The 22838-nt window shown below is 42.7% G+C and overlaps 1 protein-coding gene across 1 annotated transcript in view; it reads left to right on the top strand.

The window, feature by feature from the left end:
• Nucleotides 1-22838, top strand: part of MYO3B (myosin IIIB) — a gene marked incomplete at its 3' end in the record, with an annotated part of 345767 nt that overhangs the window by 118364 nt on the left and 204565 nt on the right. The window contains exons 8-9 of the mRNA XM_081095513.1: nucleotides 9899-10054; nucleotides 22459-22555. Coding sequence (XP_080951639.1) covers nucleotides 9899-10054; nucleotides 22459-22555 — 253 coding nt within the window. The remainder of the gene's footprint in view (nucleotides 1-9898; nucleotides 10055-22458; nucleotides 22556-22838) is intronic.

Below are 22838 nucleotides of genomic sequence, written 5' to 3'. Positions count from 1 at the left end.
ATGACCCAGCATTCTACTCTTAGTTGTATGTACTGAGGAGAAATGAAAACATATGTCCACATAAAAACTTGTGCACAAATGTTCATAGCATTATTCATAATAGCTTAAAAGTGGAAACAACTCACTCTGGCCAGTGTTGCTCAGTTGGTTGAGTGTCAGCCCATGTACCAAGAGGTCACCCGTTTAACTCCCATTCAGGGCAGATGCCTGGGTTGCTGGCACTATCTCCAGTAGGGGGCATGCAGGAAGCGGCTGATCAATGATTCTCTCTCATCATTGATGTTTCTTATCTTTCTCCTTCTTCCTTCCTCTCTGAAATCAATAAAAAAATTTAACATTATACTATATCTATATCTATATCTATATCTATATCTATATCTATATCTATATCTATATCTATGTCTAAAAGTGACTATTACTACACACAGGATATGGATCAGCACCGATTGTGTGTTTATATGTGTGTGTGTGTGTGTGTGTGTGTGTGTGTGTTGTGAGTTGGGGAATAATACCACACTTACACATATGAAATATTTAGAGAACTAGGTGGGATTGAATTTATTGATTCATTCGAACACTTACTAGGTTGAAAAGTGTAAGCCTTAGAATAGCTTACAGATGAAGCACACAATTCTAGTTAGGAGATGACACTAGGACAGCCGTGGGCAAACTACGGCCCGCGGGCCGGATCCGGCCCGTTTGAAATGAATAAAACTAAAAAAAAAAAAAGACCGTATCCTTTTATGTAATGATGTTTACTTTGAATTTATCTTAGTTCACACAAACACTCCATCCATGCTTTTGTTCCGGCCCTCCAGTCCAGTTTAAGAACCCATTGTGGCCCTCGAGTCAAAAAGTTTGCCCACCCCTGCACTAGGGTCTTAAAGGAAGAAAGGGATATTGCCAGAAGTGTAGGGAAAGAGCATTCCAAGTGGAGAGAGTACAGTAGGAATGGAAGTTTCTTATGGAGGCATATAATATCTTTTGTTTGCTTTGGGGTAGTCCTGGGCATGGATTGGTTCATTTCTCACAGAGGATGGCTGGTACTCTCCATGGCTTCTCCTTATATGGAAAAAATGCATACAAATGAGAATTATGGATTTAATTCTAGGCAGCATGGCAAGTAGGATCAAGGGAAGGATTAGAATTCATATATCCTCGAGCACTACACCCAGACTAAGAAGCAGACCATAACTGTTTGTCAAAATGGAAATTGATTTTAGAATCAAAGAAATTAGCTAGATATTCAAAAACAGGAGTGCCCAAAGGCTTGAACTAAAAAATGCTTTTGCTGAATTGTCAGATTCCAAAAGTCCCGCTTCACCCAGAACTATGAAAGTTCTCATCAGGTCATCTATCAAAGAGCAATATTGTCCTCAGTGGTAGGAAAAGGAGCTCACCAGTGGGCACCGTACTTTCAAGTCTAACTCAAGGAGCCATCGCACAGTTCTTTTGACAGCACTCATCCTGCTTGGAAGACACGGCTGCTTTTCTCCAATGGGTTGAGTGTATCCCCAACTCGGCACAGTGGCTGGCCTGATGGCTGGCGTTTATTAGGTGCTCATGTATACACCAGGCACTGTATACGTGGATTATTGCATTTGCTCCCCACAATGATATTATTTTACAAGTGAGGAAACTGAGGCCCAGAGAATTGAATTCACTTGTATATCACAAATCTATAAGAACTAGAGTTAGATTTGGCAATTAAGTATATTGTTATTTAAGTAAATCAACAGACTATTTAAGATGAATAACAATCCTATCCTATATAATAAAAGCCTAATGTGCTAAGTATCCCACTGTTCCTTTGACCATTCAACCAGTCGCTATGACGCACACTGACCACCTGGGGGCAGACACTGCGACTGGTATTTTAGCTTGCTGCTGGGGTCTGGCTGATCAGGACTGGGTGAGACAAGCTAGACACACCCTGGAGCCCTCCAATGGTCCCTCCCCGCTGGCCAATCTTCCTCGGTTCCTCCCTGGCCTCTAAAATATTTCTTCTAATTAATTTCCTTTCAATGTGCATGAATCCATGCACTGGGCCTCTAGTTTAAATATAATATTATATAATCTATAATTATACATTATATGTATTATAGGAATCTATATTATATTAATAATGAACATAAAGATTAATCTTTTTAACAAATGGATTTGCCAACATCTAGATTATTTGGCCCCGACTACCAACATTTTCCATAACCATTTCCTCCTGGGTTCAGTCATCAGTTCCCTTTTTGATTGCTCCTTATCTTCCTGGCCTGCTTCACGCAAATATTTCCTTAATTTCCACCTGAAGTATTGCTCTAAAGGAAGCTCAGGCCCGTGTCTGCTTTGCTGAGTTGAGGGTTGACCAATGGCCAACTTCAGCCCCTCACAGAGGCCCAAGAGGCAGTGTTTTGACTGCTGCAGGGGACTCAGTGGTACCTGCAGCGTCAGCCAGCGCCCAGATCCGTGGGAACCGGCAGCACAGCAGCCTGAGTGAGGGAGCCATTGCAGGATGCCCATCTCCCAGGGACCAGGCCTTCCACAACTCTTGAACCACAGGGTGGGATTTGAACACAGATTAACAGTCCCATAAACTAGTTGCTGGGGCTGTTTGATGAAGTAATGGCTCATTTTTTTTCTGGCCCCTTGACTGAATCACAGGAGGAGAGTTGCGTGGAGAAATATTTGTTTAATTACAAAGTGCTTTTCCCAACCAAGGAAGAGACAGAAAACAAAGAGGAGTGAGAGGGCGGTGACTCAGGGCCACCAGTTCCAGTCGTTCAGTCTGCCGTAGACCCAGGGCATGACCGTCGGGGTCTTGCCTGGCTTTGGCATGTGGAGTGCGTGCTCATCCTGTCTTTGCAACTGACACATACACTTGGAAAGCACAGCTTCGTGGAAGAAAGCCTTGTCAATAACAATAATACAACTGCACCTCTACCACCACACCCTCCCGTGGCTTCTCCTCGGACAGCTGTTGTGGTCCCTGAACCCTGTCTGTCTCCCTCCTTAGCTTTGGCCTGATTTGTCTTGGCCCTTTACCCACCTCACCTCCTTGCTTGGCAGTTGTACTTCTTTTTCCTCCTCCCAGATCGATTCTGCCCACTGTCCATGGCATATTCTTCTTCCCTCAGCGCCCCCCTCCCCCCAGCCATGGCCCCCAGCTTGTCCCCAGACAAGCAGTACTGAGGATCTCAAATTTTTGTTACTACAGCACCTTCCCTAAGCACATAACAAAGTGGTCTGGGTTTTCTAATTATTTACTGTTGATCACGAGATCAGAGACATAAGGGTAGAGAGGCCCTTGTGTCCGAGGCGGCACAGGTTACCTACTGCAGTTCTCTGCTTGGGGTGGGTGGGGGGGTCCTGTCCTGGGCCCAGTTTTAGCATGGAGGTGCTCCAGCTGCTGTGGTGCCCATTACCTCCGAAGGGAGATTCTGTCCTTTCTGCTGAGATTTTACCTTTGGGCTTCAAACCACCCCTACACTTTCTCTGGTCTCTTTCTTCACCTCCTGGGAGGCTCCTCTGGGTGAGGAAAGTTGGTTCTCCTGAGGCTTTAGGAAATGCCACGCTCTTCCCTTTCCTTTCTTTCCTGGGTTCACGTGAGCTCACTCTGGGCCTTCAGGGCTTTGTCTAAGGGGGGGGGGGGGGGCTGACGTGTGACCTTTCTGACCCTGCATCTTGTTCTGTTCGCCCCGCGTCTCCTGCAAGATGGCAGCTGCCCTGCTGTCGGCAGCCTTGCCGTCTCCCTACCTTTGCCACTCAAAACCGGCTGCCGTTACCCACTCACACGGAGCCCGAGCTCCCTGTCCCACAGCCCTCTGCCCGCCTTCTCAGGGCTTCTTTTCCCTGTCGTTGAACACTAACCTTTCTCTCTGATGGATAACTGTAGACTCCTGGTTCTCACTTCTGTTTCAGGTTCGGACCCCGCTTCCCCACCCCATGTGTGAAGTCAGCGTGCAATTTCAGTTCTCGCCAGTGAGACTTTAAAACACCACCGTGTGCAATATTTGTGAACTGAATGAAAACTGAATGCAGTTCAATATTCCACCAAATGGGGAGGTGGTGTTTTGCTAAAATGACATATGCGACGTCAAGTTTCTCAGCTTGCCTTTGAGGCATTAGTCACCTTGGGGAAATGCCTGTGTTTGTCAGAGTCCTGTCTTCCGAATGGAAATTTCCTTCCGAGACAGACAGAGCGCCCTGGGCTCCGACACCTACCCTATAATTAGTGTCCCCTCCGAGGAGTTCTGAAGCCCAGGTCCCTTTGTCACTCAGACTCCTGTGTGAGGACGATAGGAACTGCAGCCCCGCAGCGCATCACGGGGCGGGCACATGTTTGCTCAGATCACAAACGTTCGGATATTCTGTGCCAGGGGAGACACTTAACAACCTAAGTGGCAAACCCGCAAGACAACACAAAGTATAAAAGACAGAATACTGAGAAGGAAACGAAAAGTGACGTGAAGCCCAAGTCTTCGTGTGGTTTGGCCCCAGTGTGTGGAATAAGATTGCTCACCCGCCTGCTTTTCTCACACGTTCACCAGTATTACTAGTTCTTGCCTTTCCCACTGCTTGTGATCAAGTGTGCTTTATTCACCAGTAAACAGCCATCGAGGCTCTTGATAAAGAGCTCCCCCTCGCAGGCATCCGATGTGTTGGCAATGAAATGGCAGCCACAGCACAAGGCAGCTGTGTCTCCACAACATTATTGTTTGGGAGCAGAAAACACAGGCATCGCCAGCTCCGGAGCCCTGAGCAGAAGCCCTACTTGCTTCTTGCTGAGAAATCCCTCCCTTTTACCAGTTTCTGGCTGAGCCAGGCTGAGACCTCTGCCACAACCTACATTTAATGTGGTGACACTAATGAATTCTGAGAATTAATCTTCAGTCAAGAAGGCATGATGGGAAGTACTAGAATTTCAAATTAGGTAATGGATTAATTTCTTTCAAGGCTAGACTGTGCTCCCTTTTTATTCTAGTGGACTTTTCTATCAAATTCAAACCAAACGGAAATTCAGAGTAAATCCAGGCACTATAGCTCCTGGTAGTTCAAAATGTTTGTTTTGTCTTTTAGCACAAAAACAAACACACCTAAATCCAGATTTTTAAAATCATCTCTTAAACATATGTTTTTATTGACATTGGAGAGAGAGGAAGGGAGAAACATCCATTGGCTGCCTCCTGCACGCCCCCTACTGGGGACTGAGCCTGCAACCCGGGCATGTGCCCTGACCAGGAATTGAACTGGTGACTTCTCAGTGCATGAGACGACACTCAACCAACTGAGTCACACCATCCAGGGCTAAAAAAACAAATGATTTTTAAAAAAAGAATTACTGATGATTTTGGGAAAAAGTAGTCTTCCCTAAATCTAGTCCTTGTTCAGTTCCTTTTTTTCCAGAGCACAAGGCTCTGGGATGAACTGAGCTTGGGGGATGTATATCCCCAGTTTGAGACACTGTTTTTCTGCAGAACCAGCAGCTTACAGGTGTCTTAAATGCTGGTGATATTTTGGGGCTCTGAGTGTCTCCCCTCAGCTGAGAGACGACTCTGTACCCCCAAAAGTCTACACCTGATTTCTCACAGCACAGCTTCTGAAGATATCGTTTGCAGGGCCCTGGTTCCACTGACCAGAAAAGGGTCTGTGGTGGACAAGTTTGGAAACATGGACTTAAACAGAATAAAGCTGTTTTCTTTCCCCGGTGCTTCCAAGAACATTTAACATGCTCACATGCAGTGTGCAACTCCAGACTTACCCGGCTTAGGGTATCACCAATGTTTCCCCTACCTTTTGGACCAGAATACTAGTTTCATTTTTTCAATGGAATGTCTTATGTATCTAGTATGTCACCCAACCCGCCTCACACTGACTGGCCCCCACTTCCATATGGAAATCAGCATCTTATACATTCTCTTGCAAAGCTTTTCAATCCCCAAGTGGGGGTAGGGGGATATACTGCATCTGGGATTTGTCATTCCTGGTTTAAAAAGCAATCCCGAAATGAATAAGCATATTGTAACTTTCTTAGTGTTCCATGTTTGTTCTCCAGATCAGTTTAGAAGACTTTATCATGCTTTTTAAAAGGACAGAGGCTGTCAGAAGTTCTTACAGATCCCAGCAGTCGATTCTATCCTAATCCGCTAAATCCCTGCCTGGTAGGAGAATAAAACAAATAACGAACTGACAGATGTAACTGCATGAGTTTGGGGCACCAAATGGCCAATGAAGCATTACAGAACATATCCTAGTGCAGGTTGGTAAAGGAACTAAAGTTCTTAGGCATTTAAAGGAGGCAGCTTAGGAGGTGAAGGTGAATGTTGTGGTGGCCTCCTGAGTTCCAGGCTACACAGCTGGCCTAGTCAGGCTTCTTGCATTGCTGATCCGGTTTGCCAACCTTGAAATGACTCTACCTCTTCTTCACCAGTCGAGTTCAATTTAGTTCCAAAACTTTCCCAAACCCTAGCTCAGTTCTCACCTGCTTCAGTAAGTCTTCTCTGACCGGAGTCCCCCACTCCCCACATTTTAAACAGTGACACAGATGCAGAACATCTGGTCTTTCATTGCAGGGTGGGAAGGAGTCTCCCATGGGAGTTAGGGAAATGGCCTCATCACTATCAGGACCTGACCATAACTTCCTCCCCTCATAAAAGACGGTTAAAATAGAAAATCTCTGTCTCCTAGCTCCAAAACCCTGTGATTTGTGGTGATTCTTTTTTTTAGTGGGAAAAAGTAGGTTTACAGTTTATATGGAAAGTAATGCAGTAATTAATTAATTAATAATAATACAAGAATAAACTCTGTGTTTTGAATACTTACAACTGTAAACCTACTTTTGTGCCACCTTGTATATAAGCAAACACTGGCTTCTGCTATTTCCTATGTTTCTCTTGTCCTTCCATCTTTCCATTAGATTGCAGATTCCTGAGGAAAACAATCAAAATTTTTATGGATTCATTTATTTTGGATAATTCTGGCTGTGTAATATATGTTTACTGAACAAATGAGATGAGATGATTCCAATGCCCTAGTAATGCATGATTTTCAGCCATATCTGCTCCTAAAGTAGAAACTTTCCTCTATTTATCAGTAAAATAATAGTTCCATTTCAATCTGGCTCTTTGCTCCCCATGAGAAAGAGCTATGCAAGAGAGTTTTAGAATAAGGTTCTACCCTCAAGGTCTTCATGCCCTTCTCCTAAGAATCCTCCAGTGCAGTTGGATATGTCACCACTCTGCTTAGCATTCTTCCTGTATACACTCACTTTCATTTTGCTGATCCAGTGGTATGACATTCCGCCCACTTTGTGCTACTGAGAGAACTCACAAATCCCCTGGATCATTGCTTCCAGCAGGTAATATGCCTACCTTCATTTTTTTGAATCTTGAAGAGATAATGCACTCATTCGTTAGTTTCTTCCTTGTCTGATGATCTCACTTTATTATTTAGTCCTCTTTTCTCTCACTCCCGCTGTGTTCTCAAGAGAGAGCCTCTCCAAAATACCAAATGATCTTGCAACCTTTTTGGCAACCTTGCTCCCCCATTAGATGCTAAAAATATGAAACAAGCTGTAGCACCTTTAATTGCACCCCCGGACTCCAGTAGAGACATATTTTCATAAGGTTGGGGTATGCCTTTCCGGGTCTCTTGGCAACCCTACCTAAGAAGATGTAATTACTGAAGTACCAGAAGGACCATGTTTTCAGGCCTCACCTGGAACACTGTCCCAAGGCACCTACCCAGAGAAGGAAGGTAGCAGCAGCTGCAGCCCACTTTCCCATTCACGTACTCTGGATTGTCTCTTCGTTGTTACACCTCCCACCTGCAGTCCCAGCCCCCTGAGTTTACCGATTTAAAGTACTGGCTCTAGTCAACAGGCAGCTGAGGGTTGCCTTTGTGCTCTTGCTCTTTCTTCCTATGTCAATAGCACTGACTGGCAGTCAGATGAAACAGCTAGGGGGAGAATAAAGGAAGGAAACATTAGGTGAAGAACCCTATTAAGAAACCTCCCTGTGTTTGGAGATAAACATGGGCGGAGGAGGTATGTCTGTTTGGTGATGAGAGACAGATATGATGTGACCCACCCCAAAGCACTGGCAGGCTTAGCTGTAAGACCCAGGGGTTCCTCGTCTCCTGTCTGACACCCGCTGAGGCTCTGGGCGGTGTGCGAAGGCACCACGTCCATCTACAGTGGGAACTCTCAGAGGACACAGACTGTTTTTTATTTCAGGCATTTCTGTACACCATTCCTCAAGCCAGGAGAATGGGGCCACTCACCTGTATTATGTCACCATATAACTACCATGAGGTTCCTGTTTTCCAGATGCTGAGGGAAACATTAGCAATTATTTTCCTTTCATAGTCATATATACATATCCAAACGAATATACATGGACTCCAAGGAAGATTGCTGGAGAAAAAAAAACATGAACGTAGTATTTTTTTAAAGCATGTGCACTGATTTTTTTATTTTTATTTTTGGTAGGAAAAATAATAGGTAATACAAAAGGCCCCTGAACCTTTTTAAGTCAAATGATTGATTTCTTTCCATGGCCAGGCAGCGGTGGCATTTAAGTTGTGCAGGTGACAGAATGGTGATCATCTAGGTTATTTTGGCTTTTCTAGTTGAAAAAGCCAGCTCCAATAGATAGAAACACCCCTGAATCAATTCTAAAATGGAGTGGCTGGGAAATTGACTGAAAATCTTATCAAGACTAGAAGGTGAGGGACGTGAAAGCGGTTTGGAGTGTCAACCACAAAGGTTAAAAGCCTTTTGTAAATCCAACAGTTGAGGATTGTCTTGGGGACTCTGCTTAAATGTTTTGAAAAAATGCTCAAGGTGAGGCTGAACTTTTTTACCATTTGTCAGTGTATTTCATTATTTAACATGCGTTGTGTTTTGGATGTTGCCGGCATGTCACTATGGGGAAAACTGGAACCGTTTATTTCATGGAGTGGGCAGAATGGCATCTGGTATTTATCCTAAGCCTCCTATGTGAGCTCAAGACTGATAGTTTACGAGGGCAGCTGGTGAAATTTCTCCTGTCAAGGGCAGCTAGCTACTCAGAATAGAAATGTGATGGTAATTGGAGGGGTATTCATCAGATTCAATTTCAGTAGAAATTTCCTTGTGCCAAAATCATCTTTAATAGCATGAGAGCATACAGCAAAATGCGCTACTAGCAAGTCATTGCTTTCTTTGAAAGGGTATTGAATCTGAAACAGAAAGTGGTTACACGGGTACGGTTTTAACCAATTAACTGCAGAGGAGTTCAAATACAACCCAGTTTTTACCATTTCGAATGGACCTTTTGTTCCCTGTGTGCATAATTTCATTCCAGTTTATCTGAATTATATTGCTGTCACTTCCTGTTTTGAGGTTTTTCTGCTTCTTCAGAAGACATTAGCAATCAAGGTATTGAACTTTCTCTGGGAAGGTTTCTCTATTTCCTTCCAAACTCCTAAATGCATTTTCCCCACCACCACAGAGTGGACACTTTATGTTAGGATTTGACTTAAATGATAGCATGTCATTTCACATGCTTCCAAAATAAAACATATAGACTAATCAACTTGTCTCCATGGTAAACCTTTTTCTGTAATGAAAATTCAGACAGAAAATTCATCCTGACCAATCTCTTTTTTTTCAGTGTTTGGGTATGTCAGATCAATTGATTGTGTTTTTAATATGTCAAACTAAAATAGACTTCTGATGTTTTCATTAATTCAACTAATAGAGATTTATTTTTTCCTATGTTCTGGTACATATTCATAAAGAAAGAGCTTTGTTAGGTTAGTGATCGGGTTTTATAAATGAACCTTTTCTCCTCCCCCCTCCCATATTCACAGGGGAGCCAGGTGTCTAAGATTATACTTTGGATTGTTTGTTGATTTTTGCGAACAGGTGTCTTATTAAGGATTTTGAAAAGCGCCCTTCCGTCACACATCTCCTCGACCACCCATTTATTCAAGGAGTCCGTGGAAAGGTTTTGTTTCTGCAAAAGCAGCTGGCCAAGGTCCTCCAAGACCAGAAGCATCTAAACCCTGTTGTTAAAACAAGGTATGGTGTCTTCCTGCTTCCTCTCTCTGGTTATTAATGAAAACAGCATGCCATGTATTTTGATTTGCCCAGCACTGTTGCTGGTAATTATCACATCTCTGCATTTCTGAGCGTCTCATTTGCGTGATATTAAGTACTTCATGCCTAGTGGACCAGAGCATTAGCACTTCAGAAATAAGCTGCTCTTTTGTGTTCTTATGGCTAATTTCTCTCAACTGTAGCTGACGTCTCACTGCGTCCTTGTGTTCTAGTTAAAAACCAACACGTATATATTTATATTTAAGACAAATGTGAATTTTTTTCAAACTAACAAAGGTAACTGTGTGAAGCAGTCACAGCTGAGATTGTGTGAGAAACCTTTGCTTGGCTGTTGCAGACTGGAGAGCAGAAATGTAAGCTGTTTTGTGATGTTTGGAAAGAGTGCAAGTTAAATGCTGAAGCCCTTTTTTTTTTTTTTCAAATGTGCTCAGAGACCATTTTTTTTTAGTTAAAAATTTCTTAAAGGCAAGTTAGTGTTTTAAAATGACCCCCTCCCCCCCCCCCCACACACACACACTGGGTATTGTTTATGCTATCTGAAACAACTGGGATTCTTCCCCCTCCCTTTTAAAGCATTTAAAAAGTAAATGTTTATTTTCAAGGGCAGTTGCATAAAGCAGTCTTCAGTGGTGGTCTCTAGAAATAGATCTTGGTTTCTGTCCAGAGGGTGGCAGAATTTCTCTTAAAAAAGAAATTAAATGCAAATAAAGCTGCTCCCCCAGCTCAGCAATTATTTGGTTTTATAAAACTGGCCAGGGTGCAGATAAGCTCTAATCCATTATTATTAAAAGAACATTCAAAAGATTGGAGGCAATGGAATGAAATATCACAAGTTCTGGAAATATTCACGAATTCTGCAGAGTTGTTTGCAAATCAAACAGCGTCAGAACCCTTGGAGCTGGAGGCGTAGTTTCAAGGTGATTATATCTTACTGACCCTCCCACCTCCTCTACCAGGCTCTCTCTGGGATAATCAAAACACATTTTCCCCTACTCGTTCCCCTTTTCCACTGCCAGTTCTGTTTCTGTGGCTTGCCTACAGGGTAGAGAACACTCAGAAATTCTTGTGACTTGGTGTCTTTTTGAAGCAGTAGAATTTGTGTCTAAGCCCAGGGGAACTGAAATCCCTTTTCTCCCCCTGCTTGTGTTCATGTGCATCAGCCAGCCCCTCAACCACCCACCTACACACACACACACACACACACACACACACTCACACTCACACACACTCTCACACACACACTCTCACACACACTCACACACACACACTCACACACACACTCTCACACACACTCATACACTCACACACACACACTCACACACACACTCACACACACTCACACACACACACTCACACACACACTCACACACACACACACTCACACACACACTCACACACACTCACACACACACACACACACAAACACACACACACTCACACACACAGCACCACTCAAAATGAAGACAAAATAGAATATAAACCAAGCAAAACAAACTCAGCATTTAAGTGCCCTAAGTCGAATCAGGTGTCTGTCTCCTCCTTGTCTCTCTGTCCTGAAATTTGCCGCAGAACAGTTTCTGAGACCTGGTTTGCAAAGTTCTTCTGCTTCCACTTTTTCCTGACTTCGCCTGTGCAGATGTATGTTCTCTCTTTAAAGGCTCTTCTGCTTTTACCAAAGACAGTCTGTCTCCAGGCTCTCTCACCCACTTTCTCTCATTTCTCTTTATCTTTGTTAACTCCTTTGATGTTGTCAAAAGCCTCATATGGTGGCAAAGGCTTCTCACAGGGTCTTTGTAATCTTCAGTTTCACTCGGGAGTTGGTGTTTCTTTGAAAGTCACTTTAAAAAAAATGCAACCTCACACATAGGTATGGAGACCTTATTCTAAAAGGAAAATTAATTCTAAAGGAAACACAATGCATGTAACTGACACAGCCCGCAGGGCATCCTGTGCTCTTCCCTTAGCAACTGGCAAGGGGTTGGCTCCATGCGCATTAAGCCCACGTAGAGAAATTCTCACATGTCATCTGATGCTGGTAATTCAATATATTTAAACGTGTGAGTTTCTAAATTGAGATGGGAAAAACCAGAAGAATTGAGGTGAGTGCTTAGATGAGTGAGGCAAATACACAACTCACCATTTTTCTGCACAAATGGCCACAGCAGGCGGTACAATGTGGTGGTGAAAACCACAGCTCTGCCAGGTTTCAATCCCAGCTCAGCCACTTACAGACAAGTTAATAATATTTTTTCTGTTTTGAAGTTTCTTCTTCTATAAAATGAGGGTTATTTTGAGGGTTGAGTCAACACATAAAAAAAATCCATTAGTATAGGGTTGATGATGAGAGTTAGCCCTCACTCAGTGTTAATAGTAGTAGTAGAAGTAGTGCACATGGTTTATTTAATTCAAAGGCCTCCATTTCTTTTGGATTTAATCTATGCAAATTCATCTTTGTTTGCTTACCAAACAACATCATGAAAATAAACAGTACTGAGGTACTAAATGTTAAAAATGTCAACTTCTATCTCTTATTTAAAATCTAATTTATTCATTTCTGAGATGTTTATGTGTGTATGTGTCAGGCCTTCTGCTGAGCAGAGGAACTACAAAGGCGGGTCAGATACAGTTCCTGATAGAGAGCTAAGAGCCCAGTGTGTGAAGCAGAGAAGTAGCAGATGAGAACAGCTCAGCACGAAAAGTGCCTGGATGGAGGGAGGCTGGGGTACCTCCCAGAGCACCTGGGAAAGGAAGACCCCTGGAATTGGTGGGAAGATGATCCTTGAACTGTCCTGAAGATAGTTGGGGAAGGGGTTATTCCAGGTAGAGGGGGAGAATGAGCAAAGGGCAAAGGCACTGAGACCGGAGAGAGTTTAGGGGATTTGGTAAAAAATTAGTTGGCATTGCTGGAACTTGGCATGGAATGTGGCAGGGGAAGATAAGGGGCCAGGTTATGATGGGTTAATGAGCTTGGATTTGTTCCTTAGGCACTTGGGAGCCACTGAAGTGTGTCAAGCAAGGGTGTGCTCCAGGAAGGTTGTTCGGATTGCAGCGTGGAGGAGGGAATGGAGCTGGCAGAGCTGGAGCCAGGGAGATGCGTGAGAGCAGATCATGGCAATTGCAAGAACAGAAGATATTAAGATAGTGGCAGTGCTAGGCCTGCCTGGGGGATTGAATGAGAGGGATTAGGGAAAGAGAGCAGTATCACAGGGTCTACCCACATGGGCTGCCTCTCTGCTCTGGTTCAGACCACAATCAAACAGAAATTGCAAGACACTAAGAGACAGAGACCAGCAAAAAAAATTTTGCTTCCTTTCATATTCCATCAAATGCAGTGCTATGTACTTCCAGATAATGCACAAAGCTTCCAGCTTTCTGCCCAAAGCAGGGTTCTTCAATGGTCTGAACAGTCCTGAGCCCCCAGCTGGAGACAATTGTTTAGTTTTGAGAGCAAATGCAGAAAAATGAGACCTACTGAAGCATCCATCTTATACAAAAACTGCTGTTTGAAATTTTAACCCTGTATTTTGGCTTCTGTAAATGCTTGCTGGCTTAAATAATAAGGAAAATAAGACTACTCCCATTTCATAGAGGCCATTAAACCTTCCCCAGATGAAGTTATTAGTGCTGGCACTAGGCCAAGCCTTTGGTTGAGGTCTCAAAGCCCCAGTACATAGGGGCTCTTTAAGAACTTGCAAAGGGGACTGGAAAACCCCATATTTGGGAGACAAAGAGGGTAAAATGGTGTAAATACAGGAAACTTTTTGTGTGACTTTGCCCAGAATTTTAGAGACATTTTTCTCTGGGCCCACATGTAATAATAAATGTAACTCCATCTCTCTACGCGTTGCTTGGTTCGTCTCCAGTTTTCTGTAACACTACAGGTTACAGGGGAAACTGTTTTACTCTTCCTGCAAAGATTGGAAATGTTCTGTTCACTTCAGTACTTTCTCCAAGGGAGAGAGAAGTTGGTAGTGTGAGGAAACTATAGGGAAGGGGAAAACTTGGACAAGTGAAGGAAAGGATCTTGTATAGAGGGAGACATTGGAGAGAGAGAGAGAGAGAGAGAGAGAGAGAGAGAGAGAGAGAGAGAGAGAGAGAAAGAGCTTGGGGTGGGAATCAGGGTCATAAAGGGAAGATTGACTTTAGAAAGAACCTCTAGGTTGGTACAGACAGAGAAAAGTTATATGAAGATATTCAGAAATTTGAGGGGTGGGAGTGGGGAGCAGGGGGCAGAGAAAGTCCTCTAAGGAAACTCATGTTTATGGCCTGTATCTTTCCAAAAACCTAAATAAGGTGGCCTCCTAGTTGGGAGTTATGCTCCAGGGAAGTGATGAGTCTTTGAAGTGGCCCCTGTGAGGAATATCATTGCGGGTGCATTAGAGATGGAAACAGTGATTGCTCACTAGCACAAAAAACCCAGGTGGAACTTAACTGAATAGCATTCCACGCTAATGAAGTTTATGTGTTTAAGATAACACATGCTGAGCATTCTGAAAAGCATTTGACACTAGACCCTCTCAAAAAATGGACGTCACCACCACCACCTTTTCCATTTATCATCTCTAGCAATTCTTAGCAAGAAGGAGTAGAAGAGAAATCAGATACTGTGGCTTTCTTTAGGCTTGAGACTGGCTTGGATGACTTGGATGATGGGTGGACAGGAGGGCAAGGGAATAAAGGTGAGTGGGAGAGTGTCCTTGGGGTCTGTCAGGGTCAGGGGACTGGCAGTTACAATGAAGACAAAGCATATTCAGTGAGAAGATGTCAAGAAAAGGGTTTGTAGAACTGAGACCTTGGGCACTTTTGAGTGATAGTTGGGAACTAGTTATATAGCTCAATTTGTAGACAATTTTATGGAATAGAAATACATGTTTTTATTTATTGAAGCACTGATACATGCTATGACTTAGTCCATATATCATAAAACTCCATTCACATGAAAGTGCAAACTAGGGAACTCTCTAAAGACAAGAAAATAGATTGTTTGGGGCTTGGGTGGGGTGGTTGGAGAGATGGAGATTAGGGGTATAATAGCAGAGTGATAGCTAAAGGGCAATGAAGTAAGGTAATGAAAATATTCTCAAATTGACTGCGGTGATGGTTGCACATATCTGTGCATACACTAAACACTTTAATTGGGTAAATTGTACAATATGTGGTTATCTCAATAAAATGTCAACATAAGAAACATTCAGACATTCAAACCATTAATGGCCTCTCTGAAATGGGAGTAGTCTTATTTTCCTTATTATTTTTATGAGCTTATTTGAGCCAAACTGACAACAATTGCTGGAAAACAAAACCTCAACGGATTGAGAAAATGCTCCTAGAAATAAATGTTTTTAAAGAGTTGACAAATTGAGAAATCCTGAGATCAGAATTTGGGAGAATAAACAAAGTGATTGGTTGAGGATAGGAACACCAAAGATTGATATCAGGGGAGGGGTAGAGAGAAGGGATAATGGGGTCAAGTGCTGGAGAAGATGATATAAGAGAGTGATGTAAATTTTCCCAAAGGGAGGGAGAGGTTAGGGAGAACAATGGATGGGAAAAGGTAGAGGGGAGCAAGGATGGTGCCTCCTTCCCCTAACCCCTCACAGTGAGTGGATGGAAGACAGAGCCAGGGCAAGAGCATTATGGGGAAGTGGTTCATTTCAGTTATGATGAGGAGGTAAGGAGTGTTCAAGAAAAAGGCTCAGAATCATCTGTTGTTCACAATAGAGCAGAGGCTGCACTGTGCATGAAGAAGAGCTTGGGTGATGAGTCCCCGCTCACCTCTCCCGGTGGAAGCATCCTAGTTTTGTTTTCCAGCAATTGTTGTCAGCTTGGCTCAAAAAAACTCATAAAAATTCTCTACAGGTTTGAACGTTTCTTATGTTGACATTTTATTGAGATATCCACATTTTGTACAGTTTACCCAATTAAAGTGTTTAGTGTATGCACAGATATGTGCAACCATCACTGCAGTCAATTTGAGAATATCTAAGTGGTGCAGTTTTTTGGAAAGTAAGACTGTGATCCAGTTCCACTTCAAAAAAAAATATTTTGGTGACATTGTACTATTTGAGATCTGATACCATTTGCTGATGCTGATTATAGTGTTTGAGTAAAACTGTTGGACTTTGTTTTTCCAGTAATTTATAATTTTTGCCATAGCACATATTTGATTCAGGTACAATAGAGACATTATGTATCCAAGGCTTACTCTCTCAAAGGAGGTTAAAACAGCCCTAAAATTCTGTGAATAGTTTGGGGCTTTATTTTCACTTAACCTGTCTGAGATGCTTTAAGCAATTTGGCCATTTCCTTTATATCAGCTTCCATTTCCTTGACCTTGACAAAGACCTTTTCCCCAAAACTAGTTTTGCAAATTCCTGAATTCATTGACATCATCTGGTATGTCCTGTCACCATTAGAGTTCAAAGAAGTAGCTGCAAAAGCATGCCTTTTATTTTTTATTTTTATCATCACTTCACAAGAGTTAGTGGGAGAAGAGCCCAACCACTGTCTGGAAGAAGCATGGAGGTAGGGAAGGTGCTGGGTTAGCTGCATGGGGACCCCCTCCTGCCTTCCAACCTCCCATCATGTACTCAACTGCAAGCCTCTGTAAAATTACAAGATCCAACATGTCATTCCCCTGCCGGTGGCTTGGGACCAGCTGAAACCACAAATGTTAAATTCTTAAATGCCAAGGGTCTGCTCTATTACTTGGTAGAAGAATTAAGTCGCTGATTTGTTTTCTGCTCTGTTGAATGGACTTTGATTCTACCCTTGCAGTTTGCCTGAGGCTGATTAAAACAATGACCTCAGCTTTTCTGATTTCTTTTCAACCTGCAGCAGTGACCTTTAAAAACAGATTTCTCACTGTAATAGCTGCCAAGATTTTCCCAGTAAGCCTGCGCACTCACTTCCTCTTTTACTGGCAAATGTGAGTGTGAGTGGCCGCACCGCCCACCCCATAGTGCGCACTCTGATGGGTTCCTGGGCTTCTCTGTAAATGGATGACTTCTGAATGAAACCTTCATCAAGTGCTGAAGATGCTTGGCACGTAGGAGGTTAAATATCCTCCTGTCCTAACGACAAGAAATAAATCCACACCCTGTTATAATTACTATCTGCATCTATATATGTCTCTCTACCTGAGTGAAAAAATTCATGTATAATTTTCTGCCAGTGCCACTGATTCTTGCTGCTTAGAGAAGGTGAGTATATGTCTAAAATAATTGATGGTGAGATGCTGATTTATTGGAATTCTGGCCCAAACCATGCTTAGATGAAAAAAAAACAACAACCCAGGAAGATACTATAGTGATTTCCATCCAAATTATTCTTCTATCTTTAATCTACATGATGTTTATTTGATAGATGGAAGCTTAAGTTCCAGGATAAGATAGAGCTTATGTAATTAAAGTTATGTATTTCCATACATATTGCACTTCCAGTAGAAATGGTGTCAGGCCTTCATAATCTTCCATTGTTTTCACATTCTAGGTCCATGATTATATAGCTACTAGTGACCCAGTACATGAAATTCGTGCACATTAAAAGGGAATTAATTAGAGGAAATATTTTAATATTGTTATTTGCCCTTTCTCTATAATAGAAGTGCCAGAGATGAAAGAAAATTAGTAAAATGTATATGAAAATCTCCCTCCTGTCAGAGTCTGGGGTGTGCCGCAGGACCCAGAGTCAAGTCCCTGCCCACTGGAACATGCCTCGAAATCGCGCGAGACCCAGACCCAGCTGGCCCCACCCCCGTCAAGCCCCGCAGGGCAGGGGGCGCAGCCTCAGGTCCCCCATCATGCCCTGCCAGGTCGGGGGCATGGCCTTAGGTTCGCCGGCCTGGCCTCAGGTCCCCTGGCCCCTGTGCGAGGGTGCAATGACCATTTGCATATTAGCTCTTTATTATATAGGTTAGACAAATAAAAGTTTCTCTTTTATCAATACTGTTATTAAAGGGTATAACAAACTGGAAATAAGGATTTGGAAGAAATATGCAACATCACTGACTTTGTTCTATTAGTAGTACTCTATCCCCAATTTTGAGTAACATTTTCTTTACTATATGGAACCCATTGAGTGTGCTGATAAGGGAGTGGTTTCTCTGGTCTATCCATGTGTCAGCTTGTCCCTGAGCTCTGTCCATGCCCACAGGAGCCTTTGTCTTGGTCTTGAGGGCCACCACCTGTAAGTAAGCCTGGACTCCTTATTCCTTCTCTACCTTTGTTTTACCGATCCCTAGTAGTTTTTCTTAAAAAAAAATAAACAAAAAATATAAAAAACAAAAAATATATATATATTTTATTTCAGAGAGGAAGGGAGAGGGAGACAGAGATAGAAACATTAGTGATGACAGAGAATCATTGATCAGCTGCCTCCTGCATGCCCCATGCTGGGGATTGAGCCTGCAACTCAGGTATGTGCCCTGACTGGGAATCGAACCGTGACCTCTTGGTTCATAGGTCGAAGCTCAACCACTGAGCCATGCCAACTCCAACAGATTTTGTGTCTGGAACCAGTGTTAGTCATTCTTCACTCATTCCAGTTCTGCTCTTGGCTGGAGGGGATGGCTGTGATCCTGAGTTTGGAAGAATGGAGGCAGTGGTGGCCTATACAATGGTCCTGCCACAGGTTGACTGTCTAAAAGACCATCAGGCATTTCTTAGTGCAAAATTTAGCCTCTCACTAGCACATCCCCTGTCATTGTTAGGCTAAAGGATTTTGGTTCCATTCCATCCTTGAGTTATGATTTAGAGGCCTCCTTCTATATTACTTTGTTCTTCATCATGGTTGTGGTGAAGGGAAGACTGTTTTCCGCCACACCTATGTGAAGTTCCTGCAGCCCTGGTTTGACCTTCCTACCTGGAAGTCACCACTTCCACAGGCATAGTCAACAAACAGGAAGAGGCTAAGGGATTAGGGAGTCACTTTTGGACAAAATATAAGTAAAACAAAAAAACTTTAATGGCCTAAAACTTTTCTAAAAGAAAGGAATTTATTGAGTGATATGCTAGCCAGAAAAAGGACCAGGTCCTGGGGCATGCAGACTAAACCAGCAGCAGCAGGGGTGGATGGAGAGGACAACGTGTCCGCCATCCTGGAGTTGACAGGTACTCTTATACATGAATTTGGGGAAGGAATATATACATTGTTTTGAAAGAATTTAAGTTAGCTATACATAAAGGGGTGGGAGAACTCCATTTGTCTGAGAAACCAGGCTTGGCAGACAACATACTTAGAGCCTCATAAAAACAAATAGGAAATCTAGAAAAAAAAAGTACTAGTAGTATGGAATTGGAAGTGGGGCTCATTCTGGGTAGGTGCATAGTCCATAGGACGAAGTGTTTGCTCTTCAGGACTGGTTGTGGGCAATAGTCTGGAAGTTCATTCAAGATAAACAAGATGCAGGGGCCCTGTGTCAGTTATTCAGCTATTCTTTGTAGATAATTGCCAGAACAGCCACCTGGAGGTTAACTCAGACTTTTAACATACATTCAGGAATGTTACCAGTCTTCGTTGGTCTCAGCCTGCAGTTGTTAGCTGATTAACATCTCTTGTCTCTTCCCTCCACCCCTCCAGCCTGCTGTAATTTAATTTAGGGCATCTCAGAATTTCTCCTTGTCATATAATAGTTGTCAGTATCATTCTATATCGGTTCACATATAGAAGTCTGCAGGCCCAGTGATGCGGTAAAGATGCTCACACGGGAATGGTTTGAATCATAATGCAGGTGGCATGGAGATTAACCTGAAGTGAAGACAGCAGCTCTTCAGGAATGTGTTCCCGAGAACCATCACTGCAGTGTCTGAACTGGTGTGGTGAGCTCTGCAGCTCCTTTCCTAGTCACGAGCTGGGCCCAAGACGTTTCAGAGTGTCCCCCATTCTCTACTTCATCGGTGCCCACTGTTGTCTTAGGTGAACTCCCAGCGTCTGCCTCTGTCACCCACTCTTCACATCCAGTTCTTACTCTCCACCCATTTCCTTGAACTTGATGTTTCAGCCTTGCCCTTGTTGCCACTTGAACCAGGGACTCAGACACCAGTTCCTCCCTTTCTGATCACTGAAACCTAAGGTCAGCCCTACCCAGCACCATTCCCACCACCAACCAACCCCGAACTCCAGGAACCAGCCCAACCCACAGTTTCTTCCTCGAGTCTCTAAACTGTAACCCCCAAAACTCCATTTGTCTGAGAAACCAGGCTTGGCAGACAATATATTTAGAGCCTCATAAAAACAAATAGGAAATTTAGAACAAAGTAATACGGAATTTGAAAATGTCTCCTGAGTCATTAAAACTTACCTTGTATTCTTCTTCTTTAAAAATTTTTTTTATTGATTTTAGAGAGAGGAAGGGAGAGGGAGAGAGAGATAGAAACATCAATGATGAGAGAATCATTGATCAGCTGCCTCCTGCACGCTCCTCCTGGGAAAGGAGTCCATAACCTGGGTATGTGCCCTGACCCAGAATTGAACCATGACCCCCTGGTTCATAGGTCAACAGTCAACCACTGAGCAACACTGGCCAAGCTCTTCTTTTTTTTAATCCTCAGATGAGGATATGTTTTTATTAATTTTAAAGAGAGGGAGAGAAACATTGATTTGAGAGAGAAACATCAATCAGCTGCCTCCCACTCATGCATGATTGGAGATTGAACTGCAACCTGGATAGGTGCCCTGACCAGGAATCGAACCTACCACCTTTTGGTGTATTGGAAGATGCCTAATCAACTGAGCCACACCATCCAGAGCAATACTCTTGGTTTAATACAATGCCTTTTGCTATTTATCTATTGGTTTAAATGTATTTCCATTCCTCTAAGCTTTGGAATATAAATCCAAGTACCTTTTAGTTGGAAGTCTATAAATTTCACATTAAACAAGGAATTCTTCAGCAGATTGATAATAAATGCTATTCTCAAGTAAGGCACCAGGTGGAGCATGTGAATTTAAAGGAAATTTAAATTGGTGATAATGATGATGACAAATCATTCAACTCAAGAAAACTAAAAAATTTTAACCAAATTTACTTTGATTAATTTAAAAACAGACAAATACAAAACAATATAACACTTTTTATAAGTATATGTAATCTAGGATAATATAAGTAAAGACATAAAAATTGTAATAAATATATTTTTTTCTCATCAATAGACCCTCCAAATACCATAGCCAGAGCAGGAAGGTGAAGCAGGCAGCAGTTTCAGAAGAACAGTAGGCGGGGAAGGCAGAGAAAGGGCTAGCAGGTCATTTTTTTTTTCACTGGCTGAGAAAATGAGGTGGTCTTTTTCCGAGTGGAAGGACCTTGCATCTACACCAGCTTCTAAGTTGCCAGCTTCAATTTTGGGAGCAAATAATTTTACGGAATTCGATTGCCTGTACCCATGGGAAGAGGTTATACATTGCTAATCACAGCAGGTCAAACCTTTTAAAAGTTGTTTGTTGTTTATGAAATATTATTGGAGAAGATTTTTATGAGATTCGCAGACAGCATCTGCATGGAGGAAAAATCGGTGAGTTGGACAGCTGGGCGTACGGACAGTCTGCAGTAGGTCAGAGATAACCATCACAGCCCTGGTGGCACTGCTTGGCACCTGCTCATATAAAGATGCTGAGTGCTGCTTTGTTTCTGAGAGCAAGACATTGGAATCAGCCTAATGTTGATATATGTATTAATGATTTCTCCCAAGTTTGCAGGATGATACCTACCCTACAATATCATTTTTATAATTAAACATACAGAATCTGTATGTTGTTCATGGGTACATATTGTATATAATCACTATTTAAAAATAGACTAGAAGGATACCCACCAAGTAGTGGCCATTCAGGAAAGGGGAGTGGTATGGAACATGGGTCACAAAGGGATTTTAAATGAACAAATAACATAAAATGTAAGCACTTATTGATTTATTGATGTTTGCTATATTTTTCTACAAAGTTTCCTAAAGTTTTAAAATTTCTCAAAAAGTTGGGGATGGTACCAGTGGATAGCATGAGGGGACCTCAAAGGAAGTAGCCCAATGAAAACCATATGCCTACACGTGAACAGAAAAAAAATGTGAGAAAGTGCTGGGATTGGCACAGAAGAAAAGCAGATAGAAGTAGTGGGTGGGCCCATTTGGTAATGCTTCCTACTGTGGGAGAAGAAAGGCTAGAGCTCTGGAGCTCACTAACCCCTGTGCATCCCACAGTGACAGGGAGAGAACGTGGGGTCCTGGACTGGACTTGCTCTTCCTGTCCCTTTCTCTGAAGCTCTCTGTGATAAGACCTCCTGGGATAAGCCTGTGAATGAGACATCTTCACTGCCTCCTTCCCACTACATTACTTACTGTCTTCGTGCTAATATTCTTTGGGTAAACTTCTAGGCGTGAAAGGATGCATACCAGAAGACCCTATCACGCGGAAGATGCTGAAAAATACTGCCTTGAGGATGATTTGGTCAATCTAGAGGTCCTGGACGAGGTACTAAACATTTAGGAGATAGTTCTCACAGAGGACATTTGTTTCATGTGAATGGTCTGACCTTTCTGTTCCAGTGGTTCTCAACCTTCCTAATGCCGCGACTCTTTAATACAGTTCCCCATGTTGTGGTGACCCCAACCATAAAATTATTTTTGTTGCTACTTCATAACTGTAATTTTGCTACTGTTATGAATCGTAATGTAAATATCTGATATGCAGGATGTATTTTCATTGTTTGCGACCCACAGGTTGAGAACCGCTGGTAGACCATATTCTCCTATAG

The sequence above is a fragment of the Myotis nattereri genome, assembly GCF_964212035.1.
Source record: "Myotis nattereri genome assembly, chromosome: 7".
Classification (NCBI taxonomy): Eukaryota; Metazoa; Chordata; class Mammalia; order Chiroptera; family Vespertilionidae; genus Myotis; species Myotis nattereri.
The sequence above is the reverse complement of the archived record's forward strand: the minus strand, read 5'-3'. Positions and strand labels throughout refer to the sequence as shown.